The following is a 24,016-nucleotide window of genomic DNA, read 5'->3' on the forward strand; positions in this document are numbered from 1 at the left end:
CACAGCAACTCTGAGCTAAAAAAAAAAAAAAGAAAAAAAAAAAAAAAAAGCATCCAGGCCACCAAAATAGTCCGTATATAGCTTGGCACAAGACAATAGCACAGTATAAAAATAGAAATGAAATCATTATTTCCACCCAAGTTGCCAAATATTTGACTTGGCTCAGTTTGGTCTTTCAAGTTAAATTAGATCATACAAATTATACCATCGTACAGATGTAGCAAAAGGTAACTTTTCAGCATGTGCAGTTACAGGTGTGTAATATTTATTCACACTGCAATAATAGCATATTTAAATTTTAATGGCATAATTCAATGAATTTAGCGAAAGCACATTGTTTGATTTAACCAAATAGCTCCTGACCTCATCAATCCCACAACAGGAAATGAGCTACATCTAATTTAGTGTGGGTAGGTACAAATTTAGAGTTGCACAGATTTCCACATAAACTGTGTTTATCCAGCGGACTCTTCCATGTGTTCCCAATCATGGGGGGGATACGGGAGACGGCTTCATCTGAGGGGCCATGCCAATTAAAATGCAGAGTGAATCCCCCTGTAAGCTTATTAAATCGCTATTATCCCTATTAACACAATGGACATGATCTCCTTCTACCAACTGCAACCTCATTTTATGTAGTGTACGTTGCAACAAGCGGCGCCTGTCAGATCATGTAATGTTGTGAACATGCTCACACGCACGCGCGCGCGCACACGCACACACATGCACAAGGCACACACCCTAATTGTGCTCAAGCGCTCGCAGACAGCGAGGCTCAAATCCCCGCACATGTCAGCGTTTTGAGGGATCATATAGATGCAAATGCAGCCATGTAAATGCACAGACAGTAGATCTGCGCTCTCAAGGCTGGATGCTGTCATGTCAACCGCTGATTCCATCTGCTTTTCATCGTTTCTTTCTCTTTTTTTTTTTTTTTTTTTTTTTTTTTTTTTTTTTCCTTTCTAAGACCTTATTTCCATACCAACCCAAAGCTTCAGAATCCTCTCATCATATCTCACCCTCCTCCTTCTTCTTCCTCCTCCTCCTCTTCCTCCTGTTCTAACTCCTTCACCAACCTCTCTCTTCTGGTCCAAGCAGGAGTGATGGCTCTGACAGATGTCATAGCCAAAACCCCAAAATGACAGGGAGGCCTCCTGCACAGTTTCTGTTCTCCTCTCCTGAAGGTTCCAGTTATCCTCAGCGTACTTCTTTCATATCCAACATGTACAAACTCTGCACATTTCAGTTTTTGTTAAGGGAGATCCAGAAATCCCTCTACGCCTCTTCTTCTCTTTCTACCGCCATTCCGTCTGCTCTTGGTCCTTCTCCTCTCTCTCTTCTCTCTGCCTCTTTTGACCTCCTATTATTCTCGGCAACCTTCATATTTTTGCACGTCAGGTGCGGGAGCTGTATGCTTTCTGCATCTGAGCTTATAGGGATTTAAAACATTCCTTATGCAGGCCTGCATATAGAGATAGATAAAAGCCAGTGTGACGGCAGTGTGATGCGTTACCAATCTACCAATTTGCTGGAAGTCAAAAGAGCGATGATCCCTTGCTTGAGAAAAACGGCTTGGCTGGAAGGGAATCTGAGGAGGAGGACTATGCCAAGTCATTTTTTTTTTGTTATTATTGTGCTTATTACTATGATTGGGATGGATATTGCATATGTAACCTGATTTTCTTTTTGTATTTGTTACGAAATCTGCTTTTTTTACATTTTATTCTACAATTGAAGAACATGTCTTAAAAAAATATTAAGAAAAGGTTTTTTTTTGAGAGAATGCAGCTTTATTGTTTTTTTGTTGTTGTTGTTTTGTTATGTTTTTTTTATTAACTAATCACCTTAATACTGCATCTATAAAAGAAAATGTTATTATGAAAGGTTTGTCTTTTGGAGTCAGAAAGTCGGCTTTTGCAAATAATTAGTTATGGAATATTGTTAGCAAACTTACACGATATCCACACATATTTCTTTAAGTTGGCGTTAGTATTGTTAAACAACAAGGGAAGGGAAAATGATAAAATGAGATATAAGAACATTATTGAAATTAATGACAAGTTTTGTTGTTTTTTTTTAAAGCATCTTTATGCATGATTTTTTTACTCTTTTGGTGATACAGGTGGTAGTATAACTAGGTGTAGTGCTCGCTATTTAGTACCAATGCTGCAAAATGATGTTGTTTACAGAAAGTTAAACACCCATGGAGATGTTTTGACTTTCTATAGCAGTAAAAACACAGGTGGAAATAATAACATTAATGATTGATTTGCTCCATTAAGGGCTCCAATAAGCTTCGGCTCATCGGTTTTCCAGCTGTATTTACGTGGTCTGTACAAATGACTGAGAATAGTGAGGCTATAGAATGCAATGTTGGCTTGTGTAGAAGGGAGAAGGTACTTTTCAGGTCAGCAGTACCAGTCCGCATGTTAATATTTCATCGATGCATTAACTGCGTTGTAGAAAAACAGGTCTCCTGACAGTCGGAGACGGGCTTCTACATAGTATGATGTACAGTAAACATGGGGAGCTGCTTACATATATAGACACATGTATAACCATATGTACACAGGTGTGTCTGTTCATCTGTATGTTTTTGCTAACTGCAGCCTGGCCTTTCTGCTTTTGAAGTTCAGCATGGGTTTGCATGTTGTGGTAAATTGAAAAAAGGCTTTAGTTGGAAGTCTTCTGTTGATTAACAGCAAGGAAACCTGTGCTCCTACATCCTGGAAAGCATTCTTGACTTGTTTGTTGCTGTTCAGTCATAAAGTTTTTTTTATTTTTTTTTTATTGACAATGCAAAAGATTTCCCCGTCACCAACGAGACTTCTCCTTCACAGTTCACCTGGTTGTTTGCTATTTTATAGTTCACCTGTTCAAACCTGCGTTATTTGAATAAACCCAAATTTGGATTTGATTTTGCAAGCCAATTTAAACATCACGTTAACATCCACCTCCACCTCCATCTAAATGGCAACTCTCGATAAACTCTGAGCCACATTTGAGATTTTTTTCTACGTCAGCGTTAGTTCACGAACACATTCAGCCAAGAGACATTTAGAAGCCTCCAATTACTGAGACTCGGCACTGCAATGTGTATTACTGTATTTCAAATATAATGTGCTGAAGCTGTCCGAATACGTAAGGTATGGACTTTACATTGTTAAATTTCAGCACACGCAGACATGAGCACACCAGTACACCATACACACTTCAGCTCTCCTACCTTCCCCCCTCCCCCCCCTCCCCCCCTCTCCCCTCCCACCGCCCCTCCTTCATCCAACACATAACACTTCCTCCTAAATTTACTGGTAGTGTGTGCTGTGCAGGCATGAGATAAGGTCCCAGAAGTTTTCCAAGGGCACGACGAGTGCTCAGACATCAGAGAGAAGCCGCGTCGAGCCGAAGCTGATTCATTACATGTGTTGCATCTGCCTCCTATTAAAAAGCCCAGAGCACTCTGGCTGTCTCTCCCGGTCTTTCTCTCACTCTCTGACTACAAACTACCTCCTGACTCCTTGCTTAGACCTCATCTCTCTCTCTCTCTCTCTCGCTCTTTTTCTCTCTCTCTCTCTGTCTCTCTCTTCTTCTCTCTATCTCTCTCTATCTCTCTCTCTCTGTCTCTCTCTGTCTCTCGCTCTCTGTCTCTCTCTCTCTCTCTCTCTCTCTCTCTCTCTCTCTCTCTCGCTCACTCTCAAAAACTCCCTCTTTTCTGTCTCTTTCCTCTAAACTTTCAGTTCCCTCTGATGACATGCCTCAGCTCCAAAGCCCCACAGATTAGCTCCACCATACAGCACTACAGTCCAAAGCTCAATCAGTTTGAGTCTCTCTAAGGCCTATACAAATATTTTGTGATCAGATCTGTTCATACAAAAAAATGAAAAGTAAAGTTTTACATTTCAGTGCCTGAAATGTAAAAAATTGTGGAGTCAGTTCAGAGGGAAACTGGCCCATTGTGTGCCCCGTGTTGTCTTTGCATGGTTTTTATCATGTTGTGTTATGATTAAATTTAACATTTTAGTGCGGGCTTTGCTTGGTAGTTTTCATATGAGCTCTCTTTGCTATTGTTGCTTGAACTAGAGCTGGAATGTACTGGATAATATTATCAGCTAATTTGATTTTACTACAGATACACTGGTGTTGGCATATACTTTATGTTGACTAGTACAAAAAAATGAATTACACTAATCACACTTCAAAGATGTCTGAGATCATTCAGAATCAGTAAAAGTCTGTAAAGTCTGTTTCTTAGTCAAAACTCATAAATAACTAAATTGTAAGGATGTTTAGAAAAAGATCCTATTGTAAAATAATTATTAGCTATTATTAGTGACGATTTTTTTTTTTTTTTTTCCCCTAACGGCTTAATATAGATATCCTTATCAGTCTCAACAATGTCAGTTTCCAGTGTGTGACTCTAACAACACATTCCTCGCTTTTATTCCAAACAGACACCGCTTCTGTTGATTGAGGTGTAAACTGCATCACATCCTGTTCGCCACTGATTGTTTCCGACAATGGCAGTTTTAAAAGCTGTCATTAATTGGCACAGTTCTGTCATTTACTCGCCATATGGGCCCCAGAAATATAGACCCCCACGGAGGAGAAGTTGTTGCCAAGATAACAACCACTGGAAGTCGAAATAAACAATTATTTAATAAGGAACAGGCAGTCGGTTGGGATGCTTCGGCCAACTGTTACCATCATTATAATGATTGAAACCTCAAGTGGAATCAGATTAAAATGTGAGTTTACGGTAAAAGCTGTCCACAGACAAACAGTGTCGGGTCACCTCCTCCACCCAAAGACATCGTATGATATCCATCCTTTTAGAAAATGACAGAAATGACCAGCATGGTTTAGTCCTCTATATTGTTAAAGCTATATCAGGATTTCTCCACATATTCATAATGCACAATAGAAACAAAAGAATAGTGTCACAGAAAAATGAAAAATGTCCATTGAAAAACATTTACACACTTCAAATGGATCATCATCAATCAATCTTGTTCCATTTTTGTTTTTGGTCTGTAAAAATTGCAATGCAAAACCCAAATGACACACAAGGTGTAAAGTTAGACCAACTGGAAGTTTTAGACTGTTTTTCAACTACCATTTTTTTAATCACTTGCTCATTTCCTTTACCCCACAATCTCATCTTCAGTGTTTTAATCATGTCACAGTGAATGATAGCTAGTTTTAAGGTGTGTGTGTGTGTGTGTGTGGATTTGGTCGACTTGTTAAAAGGAGCCTTTTTTTGCGGCTCACACGTTGTCTTCATCTGATAATTATTTCAGATTACATTAGAGGAAATTAAACATTTCTTAAGGTACGTGTGAGGGTGACAAAGTTATCAAGTGCAGACGCAGGAGAGAGTGTGAATGTTACACTTTCAAAAATGTAATTTCTTCAACTGCTAATAAGATCATTTTCAAGTGTTAAAAAATAATTAATAGTTTCAGCAGTTGAACAGAACGGCAGTCTTTGTAGATGGATCAATGGCACACGGTGCCCAATGATGGAAGTAATTGCTGATAAAAGGTGTGTAAATTATCGGACCCAAAGTGATATGCAAGAACGATATTCCTCATGATTTATAAAAAAAAAAAACTCGACGTGTGAAGTGTTTTAAACTCCGGTCGGGTTCATACTCACGGCTAGAATCCCGCGTTTAATTATATCTTCATAACGATAAAATAGCAGTAACGGCTATTTTTCCAGTGATAATACTAATACTTATTGTCAGTATTTTTGTTTATTGTATGACCTACATCTGGATTTGCTTATTATTCACAGACAGAAGTGTTTCCTCTGATGTTTAACCAACTTGTGAGTTCAAGTTGTGAACATCTCTGTGCAGTCAGACAGTCTGTCATTTCGACATCTGTCTGGTCCGGTGATCCGTCCCACCAGCACACTCTTATCAACTGATAAGAGTGTTTACGCCCGCCTTATCTCTGTCCATTTAAGGGTTATGCAGTTGAGAGTCATAAATGATAAATCCTTTCCACACGAAACTGTCGCAGAATTTGTGATAGATGCAGCTTGCCTGCAATTATCATGGTCACAGCGTTGAGTGCAAAACACTTTGACCCGCATGTAGGAGGCAAAGTTTATCTCCCACTTTCAGAGGTTTGAAAGATACAATCAGTACTTTGGTTAAAATGTTGCTACATGTCACAAAAAACATAGTTACATTTTGATGCTTTAGGTCAGTTTTGATGCATTGCTGTGTTTTTAAAGACTCCATGGTCATTTATTTGGTGTAAGTATTTTATAATAACACTTCATTATAACCTCTTCAAACCTGGTCAAATATAAGCCTGCATAACATTATTACAATGGAAATGATAAGAGGAAGTACCATACCGCACTAATAGCATTCAATTATTTTTAGTCCGCAAACAGCATGTTATCGTTTGCGTTACTGATAATCTCGCGTAGCTAGACAGATCTCCACCGCGTTTAAAGAATGATCTGGTACACCCATATATCATTCAGGGATAGGAGGAAAGAAATGCTCGGCCTTGTTTGTATTTATTTAAACCAACCATTTAAAGATGCAGCAATGGTGTCCTTCGAAAATAATGTCATGTGGGAACTTGTTTTCGTGGAGCATTTGTACAAGCGGAGGCGAGCTTTTCCATTAAAGTGGCAAAATCTCTGCAAAAGACCAAAAAGAACCAAGCAGACTAGCTCTATTGAATGGTCCATTTTCAGCTTTTCGGTTGCTAGTTCAGAGGTGAAGTTGTTTGTTTCCCTTAGCGACAGGGATTTTGAATATGATAATACATAGATAGCAAAAAGGAAGGAGTTTATCGACTGAAATGATCAACCAATAGCAGGTTAATACCGAAAATGTACAAACTCAGTTGTTTTATCAGGTAAACACAAAGTTTTTGCTGCAACTATAAGTACATGATGGTTGAGAATATACATATATCTTCCCCATGCTTCCCAATTATCTTGAAAATACTCTTAGTGATTGGAAGGTCTGCTGAGATAATTACCAAATTAGGAGGTACACCTGAACGCTCCTGAAAATGCATGAATACAGCTTTCTCTCTCTTACCCTCCAAACAGGTGCAAATGTGGCACTTCCGGTAGCATGTACCACAGCCTGAAGTCATTTTACTGAGACTTTGAACATGCCCTCTTTTTTAAAAAGCCAAAGTGAACTTTGACTTGCAAATAATCCTGTAAAAAAAAAAAAAAAATCTAAAAAAAAAAATCGAAGCACACCCTCCAACGTGAACTCCATTAAAAATTTTCTTGTAAGCATGCATAAATCTTTTCGCAAAATTCTCTGACTGCTTTCAACGCTAATGGTGTACTCAGGAATCAAAGCTGTGCATTTTCTTGTAGAGAAACAGGAGTGTAGGAATATCTGCATAATGAGGAAATGAAGAGCGAAACACAGATCCACGGCAGTGCTCCGCTGCTTTCCTTCCAATAACATAATTAGCATTTTGACATCATCGGCCTAATTGTTGTTGGTAGCTTTGAGAAATGGTTGCTTTGGAGTGTGTGTGTGTGTGTGGGGGGGGGGGGGGGGGGTGTTTCTGCTTTAAGGCCTTGTGCTTATCAGGGCAGGACAGATACTGTTCCTATGGTCCTGGCTGACAGGTGAGGTGTGTGTGTGTGTGTGTGTGTGTGTGTGTGTGTGTGTGTGTGTGTGTGTGTGTGTGTGTGTGTGTGTGCGCGTGTCTGCTGGTTGTCAGTGAACCCCCGGGACAGGTGCTGAGGGATGGGTTCGTATTTGGGAGCAGGTGCACCCTCCCCCCTTAACCCCCACCCCCTCCCCCCTCCTCCTCTCTTGCCTTGTTCCCTCACTCCCCCAGGAGGCATATGGTGAGAGTGATTTGAGAGACCCGGGGTCCGCAGGGAGAGCGCTTCTCCCCAGTTCATCTGTTGTAGACGGGGCCCTGCGGGACACGCAGGCTCTCCTGAGGTCCCTGTTGGCTGGGAATCAGGCCGAGGAGGCGGCTCCGCTCTCAGGTTGACTGCTTTGTTACAGTGTTGGGCGCTCGCTGAGGCCACCCCGGCTGGCTTTACACTCCGCGCCATTCTACACCACAATTTTGAGCGAAGGACACATGTAAAACGGATAATGGGGCACGCCCTCTAATTTGTTTGCACTGTACCTCATTTGTACACAGTGTTGCCTTCAATCTCGCGACTCTTGTCATGTCCTGGTGTCTTTGCTTGCAATAGAAACACCATGTTGCTGCCATTTCACAGGCTCATATTTGTAAACCAGCTTACAAATGTGATGTAGTTCTGAGTGCAGTAGGCGAGAGAGTTATGGGGGCATTTTAGGCCTTGTGTAATATGTGTATCCTTTTTTATGTGGTCATTTATTATAAGGCGAGCTCTATGAATAATGTATGATTAAAAGGCGTAATGGATACACTGGGACTCGTCAAAATAAAAGCAAAAATCCATTTGCTCTCCCTGTAGTAAATCCACTAGCTTGTCCTTGGGCTAATTTCCAACTTGGGACTTGGTGGGGGAGTGAGTGCATGTCTTGATAGCGATTTCAAGGGAAGGAGGTGTTGGTTGTGCTGTAAAGTGAGAGAGAGTGAGAGAGAAGGAGGAAAAGTGAAATGACACATGGATGAGGAACAAAGCCAGGAACACCTCATTCTCCTGATACATCCCTCCTTTACTTCCCTCCTTCCCGGACTCGGTCTCTCCTTCCCTCACTCCTGTCTCTGTCTCTCACCATATTATGGCTCCTTCCCCCTGCCTCCAAGCAGCTGCCACTTCTGAGCCTGAAGAAAATGAAGGCAGATGAATCAATTTGGCCTGTGGCCCTAAAGTGCACTTGTCTGCACCCCAGCTTGGGCGGGGGGGATAATGAGCCGATAGATTGAGCTGGTGCCGGAACCCGGCACTGAGCGCCGAGGTGCCTCCGCCTGCCGCACTACCGGGCCACCCTCACACTCATACACACACATACATACACACAAACCGCTGATTCCTCCCGGAGCAGCGGTAGCAGCCTGTCGCTGGGTTAATGGGGGTGAGGGTCCTTTGCGCAGGACACTTTTCAGAACAAATTAGAGGAAGGATCTGTATCCGTCATCTTGAGCCCTCCCCGTATTACCTCCTCCCCGTCCTGTGCATGGGAAGTCCGTAGAGGAGAATGGAGCGTGGTAGTGCGGCGCAGAAGAGCATCAAGACAGCTAGAAAGCAAGGAGCGGGCAGGGTGCAAGGTCCAAGAGCCCGGGGTAATGAGGATTGACACAGGGACAAGGCTGAGGCGCAGCCTCCCTCAGTGCTGTTGACAGGTGACGGCAGGCAAGGAAGAGACCAGGCAGAGTGAGAGGAGCTGGAGCAAGGGGAGGAATAGTGAGGTCAGAACTACCGGCTTCTCTGATTCAGGGAGGAAAAAGGTGCGAGACCATGCATTCGATGCCTAAAACCCCCTGCAAGGTGAAAACGGAGGGAGGATCAAAGGAGCAGGACAACAAAGCATCACCCGTCAGCCTCCAGCCAGCTCCCTGCTGACAACCCACAGATTGATCGCCACTGCAAGCAGAGTGAGGAAGAGGAAAAGGAAAAGGGAAGTTAGCCAAGCCTGGCGTGAACTGATGTAAACCACGACTGTCTCCGCCTGTGCCTCGACCAGCCCTTACTAAGCAGGGGGGCTTTTCGACTTCACCCAGGGTTAGGGTAGTATAAATGAACAGACCCAAGTCGGCACTACTCAACTTGGGGGGAAATTAAGATGCTGGAGGGCCCTTTGAAGATAATTAAAGAGCACAGAGCGGCAGCCTCCAGAGACGGACTGCCGACATGTTCAATACCGAGACTAATGGAGCTAATTTCCAGTACATTATTCATGTAAAACACAGGCCCTTACTTAGCTATGTTTTTTTCTATTTCTCTTCTATCTGTCGTCTCAAGTCATCGTCCCCAGCCCCCACCCCTCCACCCCTCCACCTCTCCGCCCCTCCCACACAGATTACTTACATTAATTTGCTGCTTCAGCCTGATTAACCTTGCCCCAATACCGCATGGGTCAAACCTCCAATGTAAACAAACACTTTCCACACACACAATCAAATCTGTAACTCTATAAAACAGCCAGGTGGCCCAGAGCTGTTTCCTCAGGGTTGCCCAGAGAGCATCTCAAAGGCGTTATCTTGAAATGGACAGGTGTTATGACCTTGGACTTTGTTGATACTGACAAGCAGTCACATTTCAGAAGAGACCATTAGCCCCATCCTCGAGCTCACTATTTGTCCTTTAACATTAATGAGTCGACAAAAAAGAAAAAACAACACATGAAAGCTGCACAGTTGGGAGCTTAGGGCCAATTAAGCATCTCCCCAGACAGGAAATTAGTCCCTACCTTAATCACAGGCAGTCAGGGTTGCCAATCTTTTGTCAGAGTTGGTGAATTCCTGCCTAGATCAATTGCTATTCTGTCCCATTGAAAAGCAGCTTGGGGAACGCTCCTTGCACGCTGCATCATTAACTTAGGTGCCTAATTAGACGCAGTGCTCTGATCAATAGCCAAATTGATTGCTGACTGGGTAATGTAGCCCTCGGGCCCCAGAGGAGACGGAAACACTTTGGGCGCCTTCAGGAATTTGTCAGTAACACTGATGCTGGGTAAACAAAGTAATCAACGGCGGCACTTGATGGCGACGTGACGGCGACTGTACCTCGACGCTCCGCCTCTGTGCCCGCGCTCGCCTGTCTGCCAAGGAGGATTGCTCTCTTTGTGCTCTCCTTGAGAGGAGGAAATCAAAAGGGCCACCGTGTATTTTCAGATTCAAGGAGTGATTAGGCTGACAGCTAGTCGGGGAAGAGTGAGAGAGGCAGAGGGAGAGGCGGGTGGAGGTGGAAGTCAAACCTGATTAGGCCCACCTGCCAGGTTTCTCTTCCCTCCGTCTCTACACCATGATTGCTCGACAGCAGCGCCCTCCTTTTATTTTTTACCACACTACTCCGCCCGACCCCCTATCCTGTCACTATTGACCTCTGTGCACTGCTAATGCCCCTTGGCCAATCAGCATGCTTGCCCTGGCAGCGGCAGGGTAATTAAAAGGGAATTGTGTCTACTTGGCATGTGAGCTGGTGGGCACAAGGGTAGACAAACACTCTCTCTCTGCCACCCGGCCTCCCTCCCTCCCTCCCTCCCAGCCAGGTGGTAGCGTACAGGACCTGTCAGATTAGCTGATGACCCTTTTAATTCTAGCCCAGCCGGGGGCCATAATTGATATTTACCGGGAAAGGTTAATTGTAGCAGTGATCTGCTTAAATTACAGTGGAGATCAGGAGACTAGGGCCAGACACCACACTTGCCACCGGGGGAGCTCCTACACGCAAACTGCTAGTCAAATGGATTACACCCCGCAGCCATCGCTGCTGTACTCCAAGGTGGGGAAGTAGCACAGGACGCTGCGATTGGCTGGTGCTGCACCAGCACTGAGTCTTCCTTGCTGTGCTCGCCAACCTCCCATCTGGCTGGGAATTTGGATGCGTGCCAACTCTGGGACTTGATGGCCTGCAATAAAACAAACCATCCATGTTGGCATTGGGGTTACCGTGATGTCAGCAGAAGAGTGCACATATTGACATTTGTACATTGACGCCGCTAATAGCGGATATTTTGTATATACTAAAGAATAATCATGTTTATTACCAAGATATTGTTGGGTGAAGGTGGAAGTATGTATATTGTTTGGTGTTGTCTACTGACAGTTGATGCTACATGTTTTTAAATTTTTCACTGGCCTCAAGGAGCTGTTTTGGCCTTCTGAAGTTAGCCAAGGAATGCTCTATAGAGTTAACTGAGGGAGTGGATGGGGATTTTAGTCATACAACAATATATTTATCTTTTTAGCCGAGGCTAAAGGAGCCATATTATACAAAGCTATAACTATTGTTTCCCATCGGATGCTTGTCTTGGTGTGTTTGTGTTAAATGTGTGCACTAACATGATCCAATACGCAAAACGTGGTGAAGGAGATTTGATCTTTTACCGAGTTGGACAATACTGATGGGTAGATATACTGTAGAATAATAAACTGTCAATCAGAACAACTGAATTTGCACAGATGCCCTAAACTAAGTAAACTTGGCACGCTTGGTTTTACTTAATTTGCTGTGCTACGTTCCTGTTGCTGACTGGTACAACGAGCACCAGTTGGTTGAGGTTTTGGCTTACAGGTGTTTTTGCTACAGCCAGTTCTACTTTGCATTTAGCCAAAGTACAAACTGACATTGAGCTGTGACACACATTGACAACTTTGTGTTTTCTTTCAGGTTAAGAAAAGAAAGAGTGCGGCCCATTGAAAATCAGTTGAAGCCATTGTAGTTCTGCTGTTTTGTTGTGCATACTCGCCTGGTTAAAGGTTGTCGTGACTGGCAGGAAATAAGATCATTTGGAACATGAGACATTGTTGTTTGATGGTTTTGTTTTGCACTGTGATATATTGCACTGTCTGGACTTTTGATATAAAATTGATAGTTTTGTGTGTAGTCTGAAGCTCTTGTAATTCAACCAGTAAACACAAACCTGTGTCAGAGGTCATGTAAAGATCAATGCACAATTCAAAGCAAGCACCACTTCAACTGCTGCACTTTTTTTAATCGAGAAACCAACTGAATTATTCACTTGGTGAATGGAATAGCATTTAGTTATTCAAATATTATAATATCATACAATTATCCAATTAAAGATAATAAATATTAGCCACTTAATCAGTGGAAATCAGCTGCACTGTGGTTTGTATTTATAGGTTGCCCAGGTTTCTATTTCTTCCAGTTTCCTCTTCATTTCAGTCACATATGAAATCAAGTATTGCATTGCAGTTGAAATTGTTCTTAGTTTTATAAGATATTGATTATTGTTCTGTTTCGGTTCATGGATTGACACTGGATTAGAAAAGCCTCTCGATTTGATGTATTCATTAGCACATTCAGGACGGGAAACAATACAGCGTTCATCAGCTGCACAGCATACTGTACATTCTCAGATGACATGGATAAAAAAAACGTTTCCTGTCACAATACATAATGCAGGTGAGATTTGTTTGGTGCCGTCTGACTAGATTTATATAACCGCACCATTTAATATTATGTAAGTGGCTTTAATCATTCCCTCATTACCATGCAATAATCATGTCACTTTGACAAAAATAGTAGCAAACATTATGTTCACCGCTATTATAACACGTTTAGCTCTAGATACATTAAGCTATTAATTTCCATCAATCAAAAAGAAAAAAAAAATAACAAGAACACTGTCATGGTCTTTTATATCTGGATTTTTAATCGTTCTCCTTGCCAAACCATAAATCACTGCCTCTCAGACCACATTGCTCAGGCAGACGTAATGGTTTGGTTCATTAGTAAGTTTAGGACTAATTCATTTATTGGCCTCTTGTCTTGTATGTCGTGCAGATCAAGCCTTTGGCGCTTCGTCCAGTCAAACTCAGCGAGGACGAGACGGTGCAGGAGCTCAGTAGACCTCACAGGAGCAACTCCAAGGAACAACTCAGCGAGGTGAGTCCGTGGGCGAAACCTTTTCCCTTTTTCACAGATCTCCTACAGAGAGCCGGGCTATCCATTTTCACAGGCCAAGGCAGGGAACCCCTGAGGTGGGATATACAGAGCGGGGCGAACGACAGCAGCATTGAGGCTCAGATCAGAGGGCAGCTGGTGCAGTAGCTCCTGCTGTTCACAGCTCTCACCTCATAAAGCCCTTGTGCTTTGGGAAGAAGACTGGATGGCTGGCAGCACACAGACAGGAAATGATTAAGGCTCGTCACACAGCATCACCTGGATGGCCTGGCATTACTTAAAGCATGGCGCGATTAAACGTAGAAATGACCTAACGCGTTTCCACCAGGTGTGGGCTGACCTCGCTAACCCCCGAAAGGAACGAGTTAAAGAAACTGTTCCAATTACCACTGCGCCGGCATCCATATGCCAGCCCATTTAGAGGATGAGTAGGTGGCACAGCAAAAATGGAAGCCAGGCATTGGTTCAGCATAAGGGATGAAATAATGCAATTTAGATACAGGGGAAGTAATGAGAATTTATGCAAAATCCCAAGCGGCTCATTTTAAATGAATGTAGAAATATGCTTCCTAACTAATGCCTGTCAAGCAGGCCTCCCAAACCTAACTAAATTCAATCAGACTGTTCATTTAGCTGACGAAAGCAGGAGGAGAGAGAGAAAGAAGAGGAAGGAAAATATGCAGCTTCCTTTTCCAGCAGGGGTAAAATGATGGAAAGAAAAAGATTGTAATGAACTTATTAAATACATTGTTTTAAGCTATTCAGCATTCCAATTGAAAATCCAGCCTGATGAAAAAAAAAGAATCACCCAGCCTAATTTTTTCCCATATTCATTCTCTTTTTTTAAAAGCCTCGCTGCTCAGTTTCTCTTGTGCACTGCCGCCTCCCCCACCCACCTCCTCCCCCTCCTCTTCCCCTCCTACTATTTCTCTTGAATTTGTGTAAAAGGCTGTCTTTTAATGAAAAAGTCAGGAGGGAGAGGCGGGCTTGTCAGATAAAAGACCGACGCTTGTTGACAGCTCTGACAGGGATATACGACAAGCAGTAAGAAGGAGGGGGGCACGGATGAAGGGGGTGGCGGAAGTGGTGGTGGTTGCGGTGATTTCAGCGGGGGGAGGTGGTTGAGTGAGTGTGTGTGTGTGTAGGGAGGGGGCGGGGGGTGGGGGGGTGGCACACTGTTGAAAATTGCGCGCCGTAATCGCCGACGGTGTTAGATGTGGCATGTCTCTCTAATCTGCTGCCAAATAAATGGTGCACTGACACTGATCGTTGTAGCCACGCCATCTATATCTATCCATCTCTCTCCCTTCTTTCTGTCTTGGCGTATGTGCGTCCGTCTCTCCTGGCTCTTTTCCACTCGGAGAAGGCCTGGACATGACACACACGCAGCGAGATTCCTCCCCAACACCGTGCCACAGTCTCTCGCTTATATTTTGTATTTTTTTTTTCAGCTCCATGAAATCTCCACCACCGCACTGAGAGCACTGCTAATTTTTGCAAAATGCGCTTCACCACATCAAAGTGGCTCCCCAGCTTTAAGAGCTCTTAACTAATGATGCCGCGTCGGCAACGAGTAAAATGGATTTCTCTTGTCTTACCGCCAAAGGAAATAGAGACAAATGCGACACAAGGACGCACCCGCCTGTAAAAACAGTCATGCATCAATTTGGGAGCAGGGGGTAAAAAAAAAAAAAAAAAAAAAAAAAAAAAAAATTGCAGGGGATGCTATTTGTTCATTGCCATGGTTGGGTCTTTATCTGTTTATTTTGACTAGGTAATTGTGCCTGCAGTGCAGCGGGGCCCCGGCACTAAGCCACACAGGGATTAGGGAAATGTGAGGTGGTGGAGGAGGGCGGGCTCCGCTGCATCTGTGTCCCGCGGAGGAGAGGGTGGCAGTTGTGGCGCCGTCAGGGTCTCTAACATTCTCCTGTATTCACCGACATCCACCCACATGCACCCAAACCCACCCACCTACCTGATCTTCCTGCCACACAGGGCACACATGTTTGCATCCCATTCCTCATCATGGTCCAACGAGCTCTGATTGGCCCGCCTCTTGGCCTCCCTGCAACGGCAAAAAAACAATTGTGTGGGTTGGATGGACCGGACCCTCCCCTCTTATCGCCCTGTTTTTCTTTTCTTTATTTTTTTTTGTAAGGAGAGTGGAGGAGGGGGCATGGAAATGGGGAGAGGATTAGGGGGTGGATTTAGCAACATTTCTCTTCTCCGGGGCTGTTTAGTTAACCCTTAAATGCCGCCAGCATCCGCCCCATCCCTCTCGCCACCAACCACCACAACCACCACACACATACACTCACTCGTCCTCCCTCCCCCACACTCCCTCTCTGGGGCGGGTTCTTAAATCCTTTTGAAGTCCTAAGCGCTGCAGAAATCCATTGAGAGCCATGTATAATGGCTTTTAAGAGAGAGTGTTTAGCTGTATGCCGACCCTATGGCTTATGAACCGCTGGCGTTTTAATGGATCCCCCCTTTCCCTCCCCTCTTTTTCCTCCCTTCACCAGCACTAAATCCAATGGATTGTCCCTCATTATCATTTAAATAAGCCTCTCTTTCTACTCAGAATGCTCCAAGTTGAATGAACTCTACATACTAGGGCTAATTCCAAATGGCCTTGGCCTCCTTCCACCTACGCACGTATGCACTCACACTCACACACACGCACACATACACACACACAAACACGTACGTACACACACATTTAAATGTACTCACAACACGCACACACACACACGGACAACAGAACACAGTCTCCCTGGAAGACACTTTTGGCCCTTTTGTATCCACAGATTTTTGCCTCCTGAGCAGTTCTTCCTCCCTTCTCCTCCGGCCTCCTCTCTAGTCGTGGTAGTGAAGGGAGCGGAGAGGTTGAGCAGAGTGGGAATAGCCTTTTGATTCCCACAGAGCCTGCTTTCCGGTTCGCGGCATGACTCCTCCCTAATCGTCACCACAGGAGCCGTGCTGCGAATCAGAGGGGCACACTGGCGTTGATGAGGGCTGGTGCCTCAAGCAGGTGTGGGAGAATGGATGAGGGGCACGGGGAGGGTGCAAAACAAGGGAGGCAGTGGTGGCGAAGGTGTGGGGGAGGTCGTTTTGGATTGAAGGTGGACCTATGGATGAAATTGGTCTAGCAGAAAAGACCCCTCCAGAGACCAGGGGGGGAGAAATTGCCAATCTAGGCAGAGGAATAAAAGCAGTGAAAAGTGGAAGTGGAGGGAGGGATTTGGAGATTGGTATTCGTGCTGGGCGCTGACAGACAGAGCTGGAGAACAGAACAAAACCAAGCCTTTTCTGTCTCCATCCTGCTCTTGTTCAGCATTTAGAGGACTGCATTAGACAACACAGGAGGAGTTTGATGGGCCAAAACAACTCCCCAAATGCATGAAGAGATATTTATCCTGAACACAAAAGGGACTGATAAAACATAAAAACCAGTGGTAAAATGTGTTTTTTTAAAATAAAAAAAGTAAAAACGATCCCACAAAATAATGACAAACTTTATAAACAGCATTTGATGAAGGGCAATGCGTGTAGGTTTTGAAGTTTGGGTTGCTCTTTGATGGCAGATCTTATGAACATAATATTATATCTTTATCCATAAAATATTTTGAAAAAAAACAAACATATTTTTACATATATTATAGTTGCAGGTTATATAAGATGAAATATCTGCCGAGTTATCTAAAGTTGCTTGTTGATGCTTTTCCTGAGCAATGCTGACGAGCACAAAGTACATACTATAAAATTATAAGGAATAAGAATAGAAAGCAACATCTTCAGCTCATTGGGTATCTGAGCTACCTGTCACTTTCAAAACAACAATTTCTATATCAACGTGTGTTTGATCATATTATCTACTGATGGAAGTGAGGGATTCACTCCCGTGTGTCTGTCGATGTCAGGTGCTACTCTAGAAGTCTCTGGCACAAGTAAATTCAAACCAATAAATGGTGCCCCTTATTTTTGACCTGCACCGCAACACAATACCTGCATTATAAAACCATCAACCGACCAGCAAAAATCCGAAACCATCTCAGAATCTCAGAATCACTTGGACAATTAAGATTTGACCAAATAATTACAGTTTTTTTTCAAAGTGTATTTCTACTGTACGGCAACTAAGATGAAGTCCCTCGGCAGGACGTGAGTGATTGTTTTTAGTGCGGGTGCCACTCAACTACTCCTGCTGTGCGGACCAGAATGAATGGAAGTGATGTGTGCAGGCGTGGGGTCCATGGCGGAGCAGATAAAAGGTTAACGTGAATATTGATATTAAAGCGACGCTGCTTCATCATGTCTGTGTGAGCGAGTGAAACGCTCCTTAAAGGTCATCCCTGTTCTTCTCTCTCTCCCCACAGAGTTCCACTCACTCGCTGTCAGGCCGCGGCTACTCGGTAAGTGACATTTTCATGCTTCATAGCTTTACGGCAGAATTACAATCTCCAACGACCCGCTTTATGGCCCCGGCGCTCGACATTTTAATTATGTTAAATAGAGTAATGGAGAAATCATGATATTAGGAACATTAATTCTGGCTGACTGACTGATTAAATTGCGGGAAGGTGTCCTGCGCTACCTTGGCAAAAAGAACCTCGTTTTATTGGCATCGATCAGCGCCGTTCGCCGGCGCTGCAATTTGCCTGTCAGAGTTTTATGTCTTCCTCCAGCGACTGTCAGTGGAGGATCCTTTTGCTCACATATCTGACAATATGCCTAAAAGCCTTGTGGTTTTATATGCTATAAATACAGTTTCTCACTACCACAGAAATGCATGTACATCTTCACCTTCAGGATGATCCGTACCCATTAAAAGGGCCTTGTGATTTGTTGGAACTGACTGTGCATTAATAAGAGTGAGTGAGATGCAGAGTGTTGTTCAAGGTAAATGTGCCCGAGAGGAATATTTAGTGATACCTCGGAAAATAGTCAGCCGAGCCCTTTTCGAAACATACACTTGCTCACAAATTGTCAGTGCAGGACTATTTTTATCCCTTGAAAGCATCTGTTGCCTTGCCCCAGTGCCTTCTCCAACCGTAAATCTGTGCTCTCCTCCTTCCATTGTTTCAATGATGTGTCTAGTCTCAGGGTAATACAGACAGCGGTTGTCCTTTATGTCCTTTGCTTAAAGGGGAACTCATAAGAGGAATATTCTTTAAAGTGTGCTACTTTTAGCTGATGAGTGGCATATGGCAGTTCTTATTGCAGCTTGGAAGCAATCATCCCGACAAACAAAACAGCTATAAATGGTTTGTCATCCTTAATCTGCCTCAAAGGACTGCAGTGAAAGCACTGAACAAAGCTTAACTTCAAAAGACATTGATCTCTGTGCGATTTTTCTTTTTTTATTTTGTTTTAATAGAACATGTCACATTCCTATTCCCCAGCGGCCGCATACTCACAGATGGATGAAAACAAACAAGACCTTCCAAAAAAGCTTGTGGAGCCCTTTGGCTCGAGCTGTCAGTTTGAGTCGGCAGGGAACGAGGCCTTCTCTTTATCTGAAAAGAAGAAGGAGGGAGCCGCGGAGCGAGAGGGCAGAGATGGAGGTGGAGTTGGCTCGGAGGTGGTGGTGTGGGAGGCGGGGGCATTGTGCAAGCAAAGGAAAGTCCAGTAACGAGGGCAGGAAGTTTCATGTTGTCTGGCTCCCCTCTCTGGCTATCCGATGGTGCTATCTGCAGCGTTTGTAGCCTCCAGGCACCTCCTGGGTACTGAGCTCTGACTCCTCAATCTGCTCTGCTGCTGGGCCCGCTTGATTTCTGGGGGCTGCTTATCTGTGAGTGCTTCAGGCTTTACAGTATGATGGTTTGGAAGGGGGGTGGGGGCAGGGGAATGCGGTGGGGGGGGGGGGGGGGGTCATGGGGGCTCCTGGGAGCTGCCAGGCAGAGGCTGAGTGGGTATGGGAGGAGGAGCAAGGCGAGGAGAGGACCAGGGGCTGGATACAGTGTTCTGGATGGTGGAAAAGGGAGAGGGAGGCGATGTATGTGGGTGGAGGGCTGCTTGTGTGTTGGGGAGGGTCAATGAGGCAGGCGCAGAGACACAGTCAGTGCCACTGGCCACTAATAGCAAGGATGAGCTATCTGATGGTTGGCCTCCAGCGCTGATCACCATCTACTTCTTCGCCTCTCCACAAACAATAAAAAAAATCGAGCTGTTGGATGGGGGCTGGTTATCTGTCACAAGGCACTAAGGTTTAGAAAAAGGGAATCTCTCCTGACAGTTTGTTTTCTACTTCTATGGAAGATAACGCCTCTCTTTGTTTATGCTTCCATATGTCTCCTTTCTTATGTTGCCTGCCAGGCTTAACTGGCCTCATTTGAATGGTTTACCCAAGAACGTAAAGGAAGTTTCTGCATTTTAGTGCCAGACTTGTGAACAAGGGAGATTGGAGCCACCGTAACAAACACCTCTTTATTGTCTTAAAATGTTTTGTCAGTTGAATACAAATTGTCTGCTGGTTTAACTCCTCTAACAACATATTTGCATGTGAATGCCCCTCATACTATAAATAGAAGTCAGACGTGGGCTCATCTGTGCTGTACTTTTTTATTTTATTTTTTTATCTAAAAAAAAAAAAGACAGTTAACAGGTTTCTAAATGATGAATTATTTATAACTAAATTCATATTTCCAAGTATTGAAAGCACCTCCTGTATCTAGACTGCAAATACTTGTATTTGTTTTTCTTTCTTTGTTTGTTTTGTAAATTTGCCTGACAGGCATTGGCAAGGGTGCGAAACATATTGGCTGTTTGCTTTCCGTCTTGCTGAAGCGTCTTTAATTTCTACTTGTACAAACAGCACATACAGTAATAGAAAACTAATTAGAGTTCCCATCATGGGTGGTAAGTAAAGACTTGTTAATATCTGATTGAGTTAACTTTAATACTATCACAACAGGCATTGGACTTGCCTATTTAAGCTCATCGTGCAACACATACTGGACAACAGTCATCACAGCTTTGTATTAAAAGTGTCATAAATAAAACATATTAAAATACACGTAAATATAAGAGATAAATTAAAAACAAAATATACTAAAAGTGTTAAAAATAATTATACATTGCATGGACAATTATTAAGAGAATGAGAATTGTGACCTCATCGTCATTTCTGTGAACATTTTTCACCTCCAAACTATATCAAATTGAATGGTTATTGTATTTGATTTAATAATTTTCATGTTATTTTACATGAGTTATATGTGCAACATCACCCTGTAGATAATTATTAGGCAGTTTCATTACTTCAGGTAAAATCGGCCAAAAAAGAGACTTAATCAACACTAAAGAGTCAAACATTTTAAAATGTCTTTCAGACGGATGTAATACTTTTGACATCGCTATACTATTGAGGTGTGAACCCCGGCAATCACATGTTTTCATGCGAATAGTCAAGAGGGTTGCAAAAACCACATGGAGACGAAAAGGCACAAATTAACTGCAAAAGACTTCGATCAAATGTGACGCTACCAGGAATCCATTATCTTTCGGTGCCTACGTATACTACAACTGCAACCCTACCTGGAGTGTCCAGAAGTACAAAGTGCTCAGAGACATGGCTGAGGTAAAGAGGGTTGAAACATGACCACCACTGAATAAGATGAACAAGTTAAATCAGCAAGATGGGGCTGGAAGGTTTTGTGAAGAGGTGAAATGAGAGTGACTCTTGATGGATCAGATGGATCGACACATGACTGGATCACCAGTGGACTCAGGAGGAGGGGTACTGACGGACTGCTGTCATTAAGGATAAGCTGGTTGGATAATCTTTATGCAGGACAATGCTCCATCACACGTATCTGAATACTCCACTTCTTGGCTAGCCAGCACGGGCCTCAGCACTGACCGGGTAATGACCTGGCCCCCTCCTCCACCTGATATAAATCCTATTGAGAGCTCACGGCCCCTTCTCAAACAGAAGATTTACAGTGAGGGAACACAATACACCTCTTTGAACAGCAGGGAGGCAGCGGTTGCTGCTTCAGTGAAAGGATCGCTATCACTATCGGGATCGTGAGTAGTTGATGTAGTTACCTTTGTACTTCTGGATGCCGTAGAGTTAAGCAGGCAACCGTGTCACAGCCGGTTTGGCTAACGTAGCAAAACACCTCTTTTGTTGAGTGAAGAGAAGCAGAACAAGATCGCCGTCTCTGGATGATATTGAATCCGTCGGGGTTTTTTTCTGAAGAATGAGCTGATGTGAATCTATTCAAACAAGTTTTGCAGTGGTCACAAATTTGCATTGCTTTCAGTGTGAATAGTTTTTGATGTAAAATATTTCCGGGTGAGTATTTAGCATTTTGGTGTCATTTGTCGTCACTCCCGCGACGTGTAAAGGGCTTTGTGCGGTATATTGCCCTGAGAAAGGCAAAAACACACTTTTTGGGAACATTTTAGATTGACTGAGAGCATCGTTTACTGTTTGTTCAATAACAAAATGAATGCCGAGGTACACAATGAACTGTGTCCCAATATGCCAATATCCCTCCTCTGTCTCTCTCTAACTTAATGTTTCTTGGTAGATAACTACAAACTACTAAGTTACAAACTCATCTGGACACATACATTTATCTAGTTGATGGCAATGCTGGAAATGCAGTCACTTTGAACCAACTGTCCCCCCCCCCCCCCGTTCAGAGGTGGGGACTAATCTCTGGAGCGTTGAGTCCAGCACTGATATGTGGCAGCAGGACTGAGACTCGCTATCTCGCTCTCAGTGGAAGACTGGATATGGAATTGTTTATCAGGCCAACTCTCTCCTGTCTGCTTTGTGCAAGCTTCATTATAGCCTCAGCTATGTTTGGGAGACAATATCTGTGCCTTGTTTCCTGCGCTGCTACCTGCTTGTTGTTCCAGCGGAGATGGGTCTGGGCTCCGGCGATTTATCATCCTCTCAGGGGCTCCTTGATAAAGAACCCAACATCCCCCTCTGCGTCTGGAAGATACGTGCTGCAAAGAGACGGGGAAAATGTCACCAAAAAAAAAAAAAAAAAAAAAGCCTCACCGCAACTATCTAGCCATCCTGTCGCTACCCCTGGGCTGGATATATTGTATAGCAGGGGAGACGTTTTAGCTAAGCGAAGAAGACAACACATCACCCTTTCCTTTCAGATGAAGTGATTGAGCTTCAGTCTGCCACCCCCAATCTTTTGAAACCACCCAAGGCCAAGCCACGGCTCATGTTTTCACGGACGATAAAAGCACCGAGCTTTGTCTGTGACAGTATAATCTGACTAGTCTGTTTTGGGAGGGTTTATCTCGGCAATGTCAGAGAGTTAAACCTTAACCGGAGTGTTTGGGTTGAGCAAGAGTGCTCGGAGCTCTCTGACACACCCGTTCTTCATTTCCCCTGTTTGGCTTGTCATAATCACGTTTAACGCTAAATGATTCTACACTCTAAACAGAGCAGTCTCAGAGTCATGTGTGCATTCTTAAACAGCCTTGTTTTAATTGATTTGGCATTCACGACCTCCACATTGTGACAAACACACTTCCTTGTCTGAGTTATGAGGCTTTTCACGAGATCTTTATCAAATACAAGGATTATGTCATTTAATTATAATAGAAGCCATTAAAAGCTTCACGCTTTATTTAACAAAGCAACACAGATTCACTGGATTAAATGCTAAATGCAGCAACTGAAACGAAATTGAGTGTAAATCATATCTTATGCTTACAACATTTTTTGCTGAGATTTTTTTTATTGCGATGGATTCTTCCCCTGCAGTGGCTAAAATCTCTGAACTGCCTCTTTGTGAGTACCTCGGTGCTTCTGTCTCTGTGTACCTCTCTGTCTGTCTGTCTCTCCCTGTCTCTCTCACTCTGCTTACTTTTCAGTGGGATGTGCAGGTGTCTCCATAGCACTGGCCCTGCACATGGTGAAAATTAGTGAAGAAACCAAGAGCCCAGCAGGAGTGGGCTGGGGCCCTGACATTGTCCTGGCCTTGGGGTGGGGCGCTGCCTGTCAGGGGCCTCTCTATGAGAGCTGTCCGCCTTAAAAAACCTATTTGTTTATCCCTGTGTGCGGTCCGGCTTCAGATCCCGGGCCCTGCTGCTCTTTGCGCACCAGGGACCTGGGCTGTTGCCGCTAGCAACAGATAAAAATTGCTGTTAACCACAGCAGGGCCCACGACACATCAATCAACGGGTCTGCAGATAAAGGCTGCAGGCTTCTGGGGCCCCGGCTGAATGGCGCGGTTGAAAATCCTTTTCCAGTGGCTGAACACACAGACCTCTGATGAGAGAGGCCTGCTATCATTCAGACTTGAGGAGGGAAACTTCATTTTCAGCAATGCAGCTCAGGTTTTGTTCTAATGGAGATGCATTAGAACGGCACCGAACACAAATGGGACTCTGGGAGAGGTAATTTGAATAAAAAGGCGACACTGTGAATTAGTGTTGACCGGGCCTCCAAAAAAAAAAAAAAAAAACAGCCCTAGCCAGTTCAGTTGTTCTAAAT

At 43.8% G+C, this 24,016-nt stretch overlaps 1 protein-coding gene across 9 annotated transcripts in view; it reads left to right on the top strand.

Moving 5' to 3' along the window:
* fbrsl1 (fibrosin-like 1) overlaps window positions 1–24,016 on the top strand; it is a 269,076-nt gene that overhangs the window by 103,186 nt on the left and 141,874 nt on the right. For all 9 annotated transcript variants that reach the window (XM_069178423.1, XM_069178416.1, XM_069178422.1 and 6 more), the window contains exons 3-4: window positions 13,423–13,524; window positions 17,919–17,954. In XM_069178423.1, the coding sequence (XP_069034524.1) occupies window positions 13,423–13,524; window positions 17,919–17,954 (138 nt within the window). The remainder of the gene's footprint in view (window positions 1–13,422; window positions 13,525–17,918; window positions 17,955–24,016) is intronic.

The sequence above is a fragment of the Embiotoca jacksoni genome, unplaced genomic scaffold, assembly GCF_022577435.1.
Source record: "Embiotoca jacksoni isolate LCO1_2020_lvr unplaced genomic scaffold, fEmbJac1.0.p SCAF_8, whole genome shotgun sequence".
Taxonomy (NCBI): Eukaryota; Metazoa; Chordata; class Actinopteri; family Embiotocidae; genus Embiotoca; species Embiotoca jacksoni.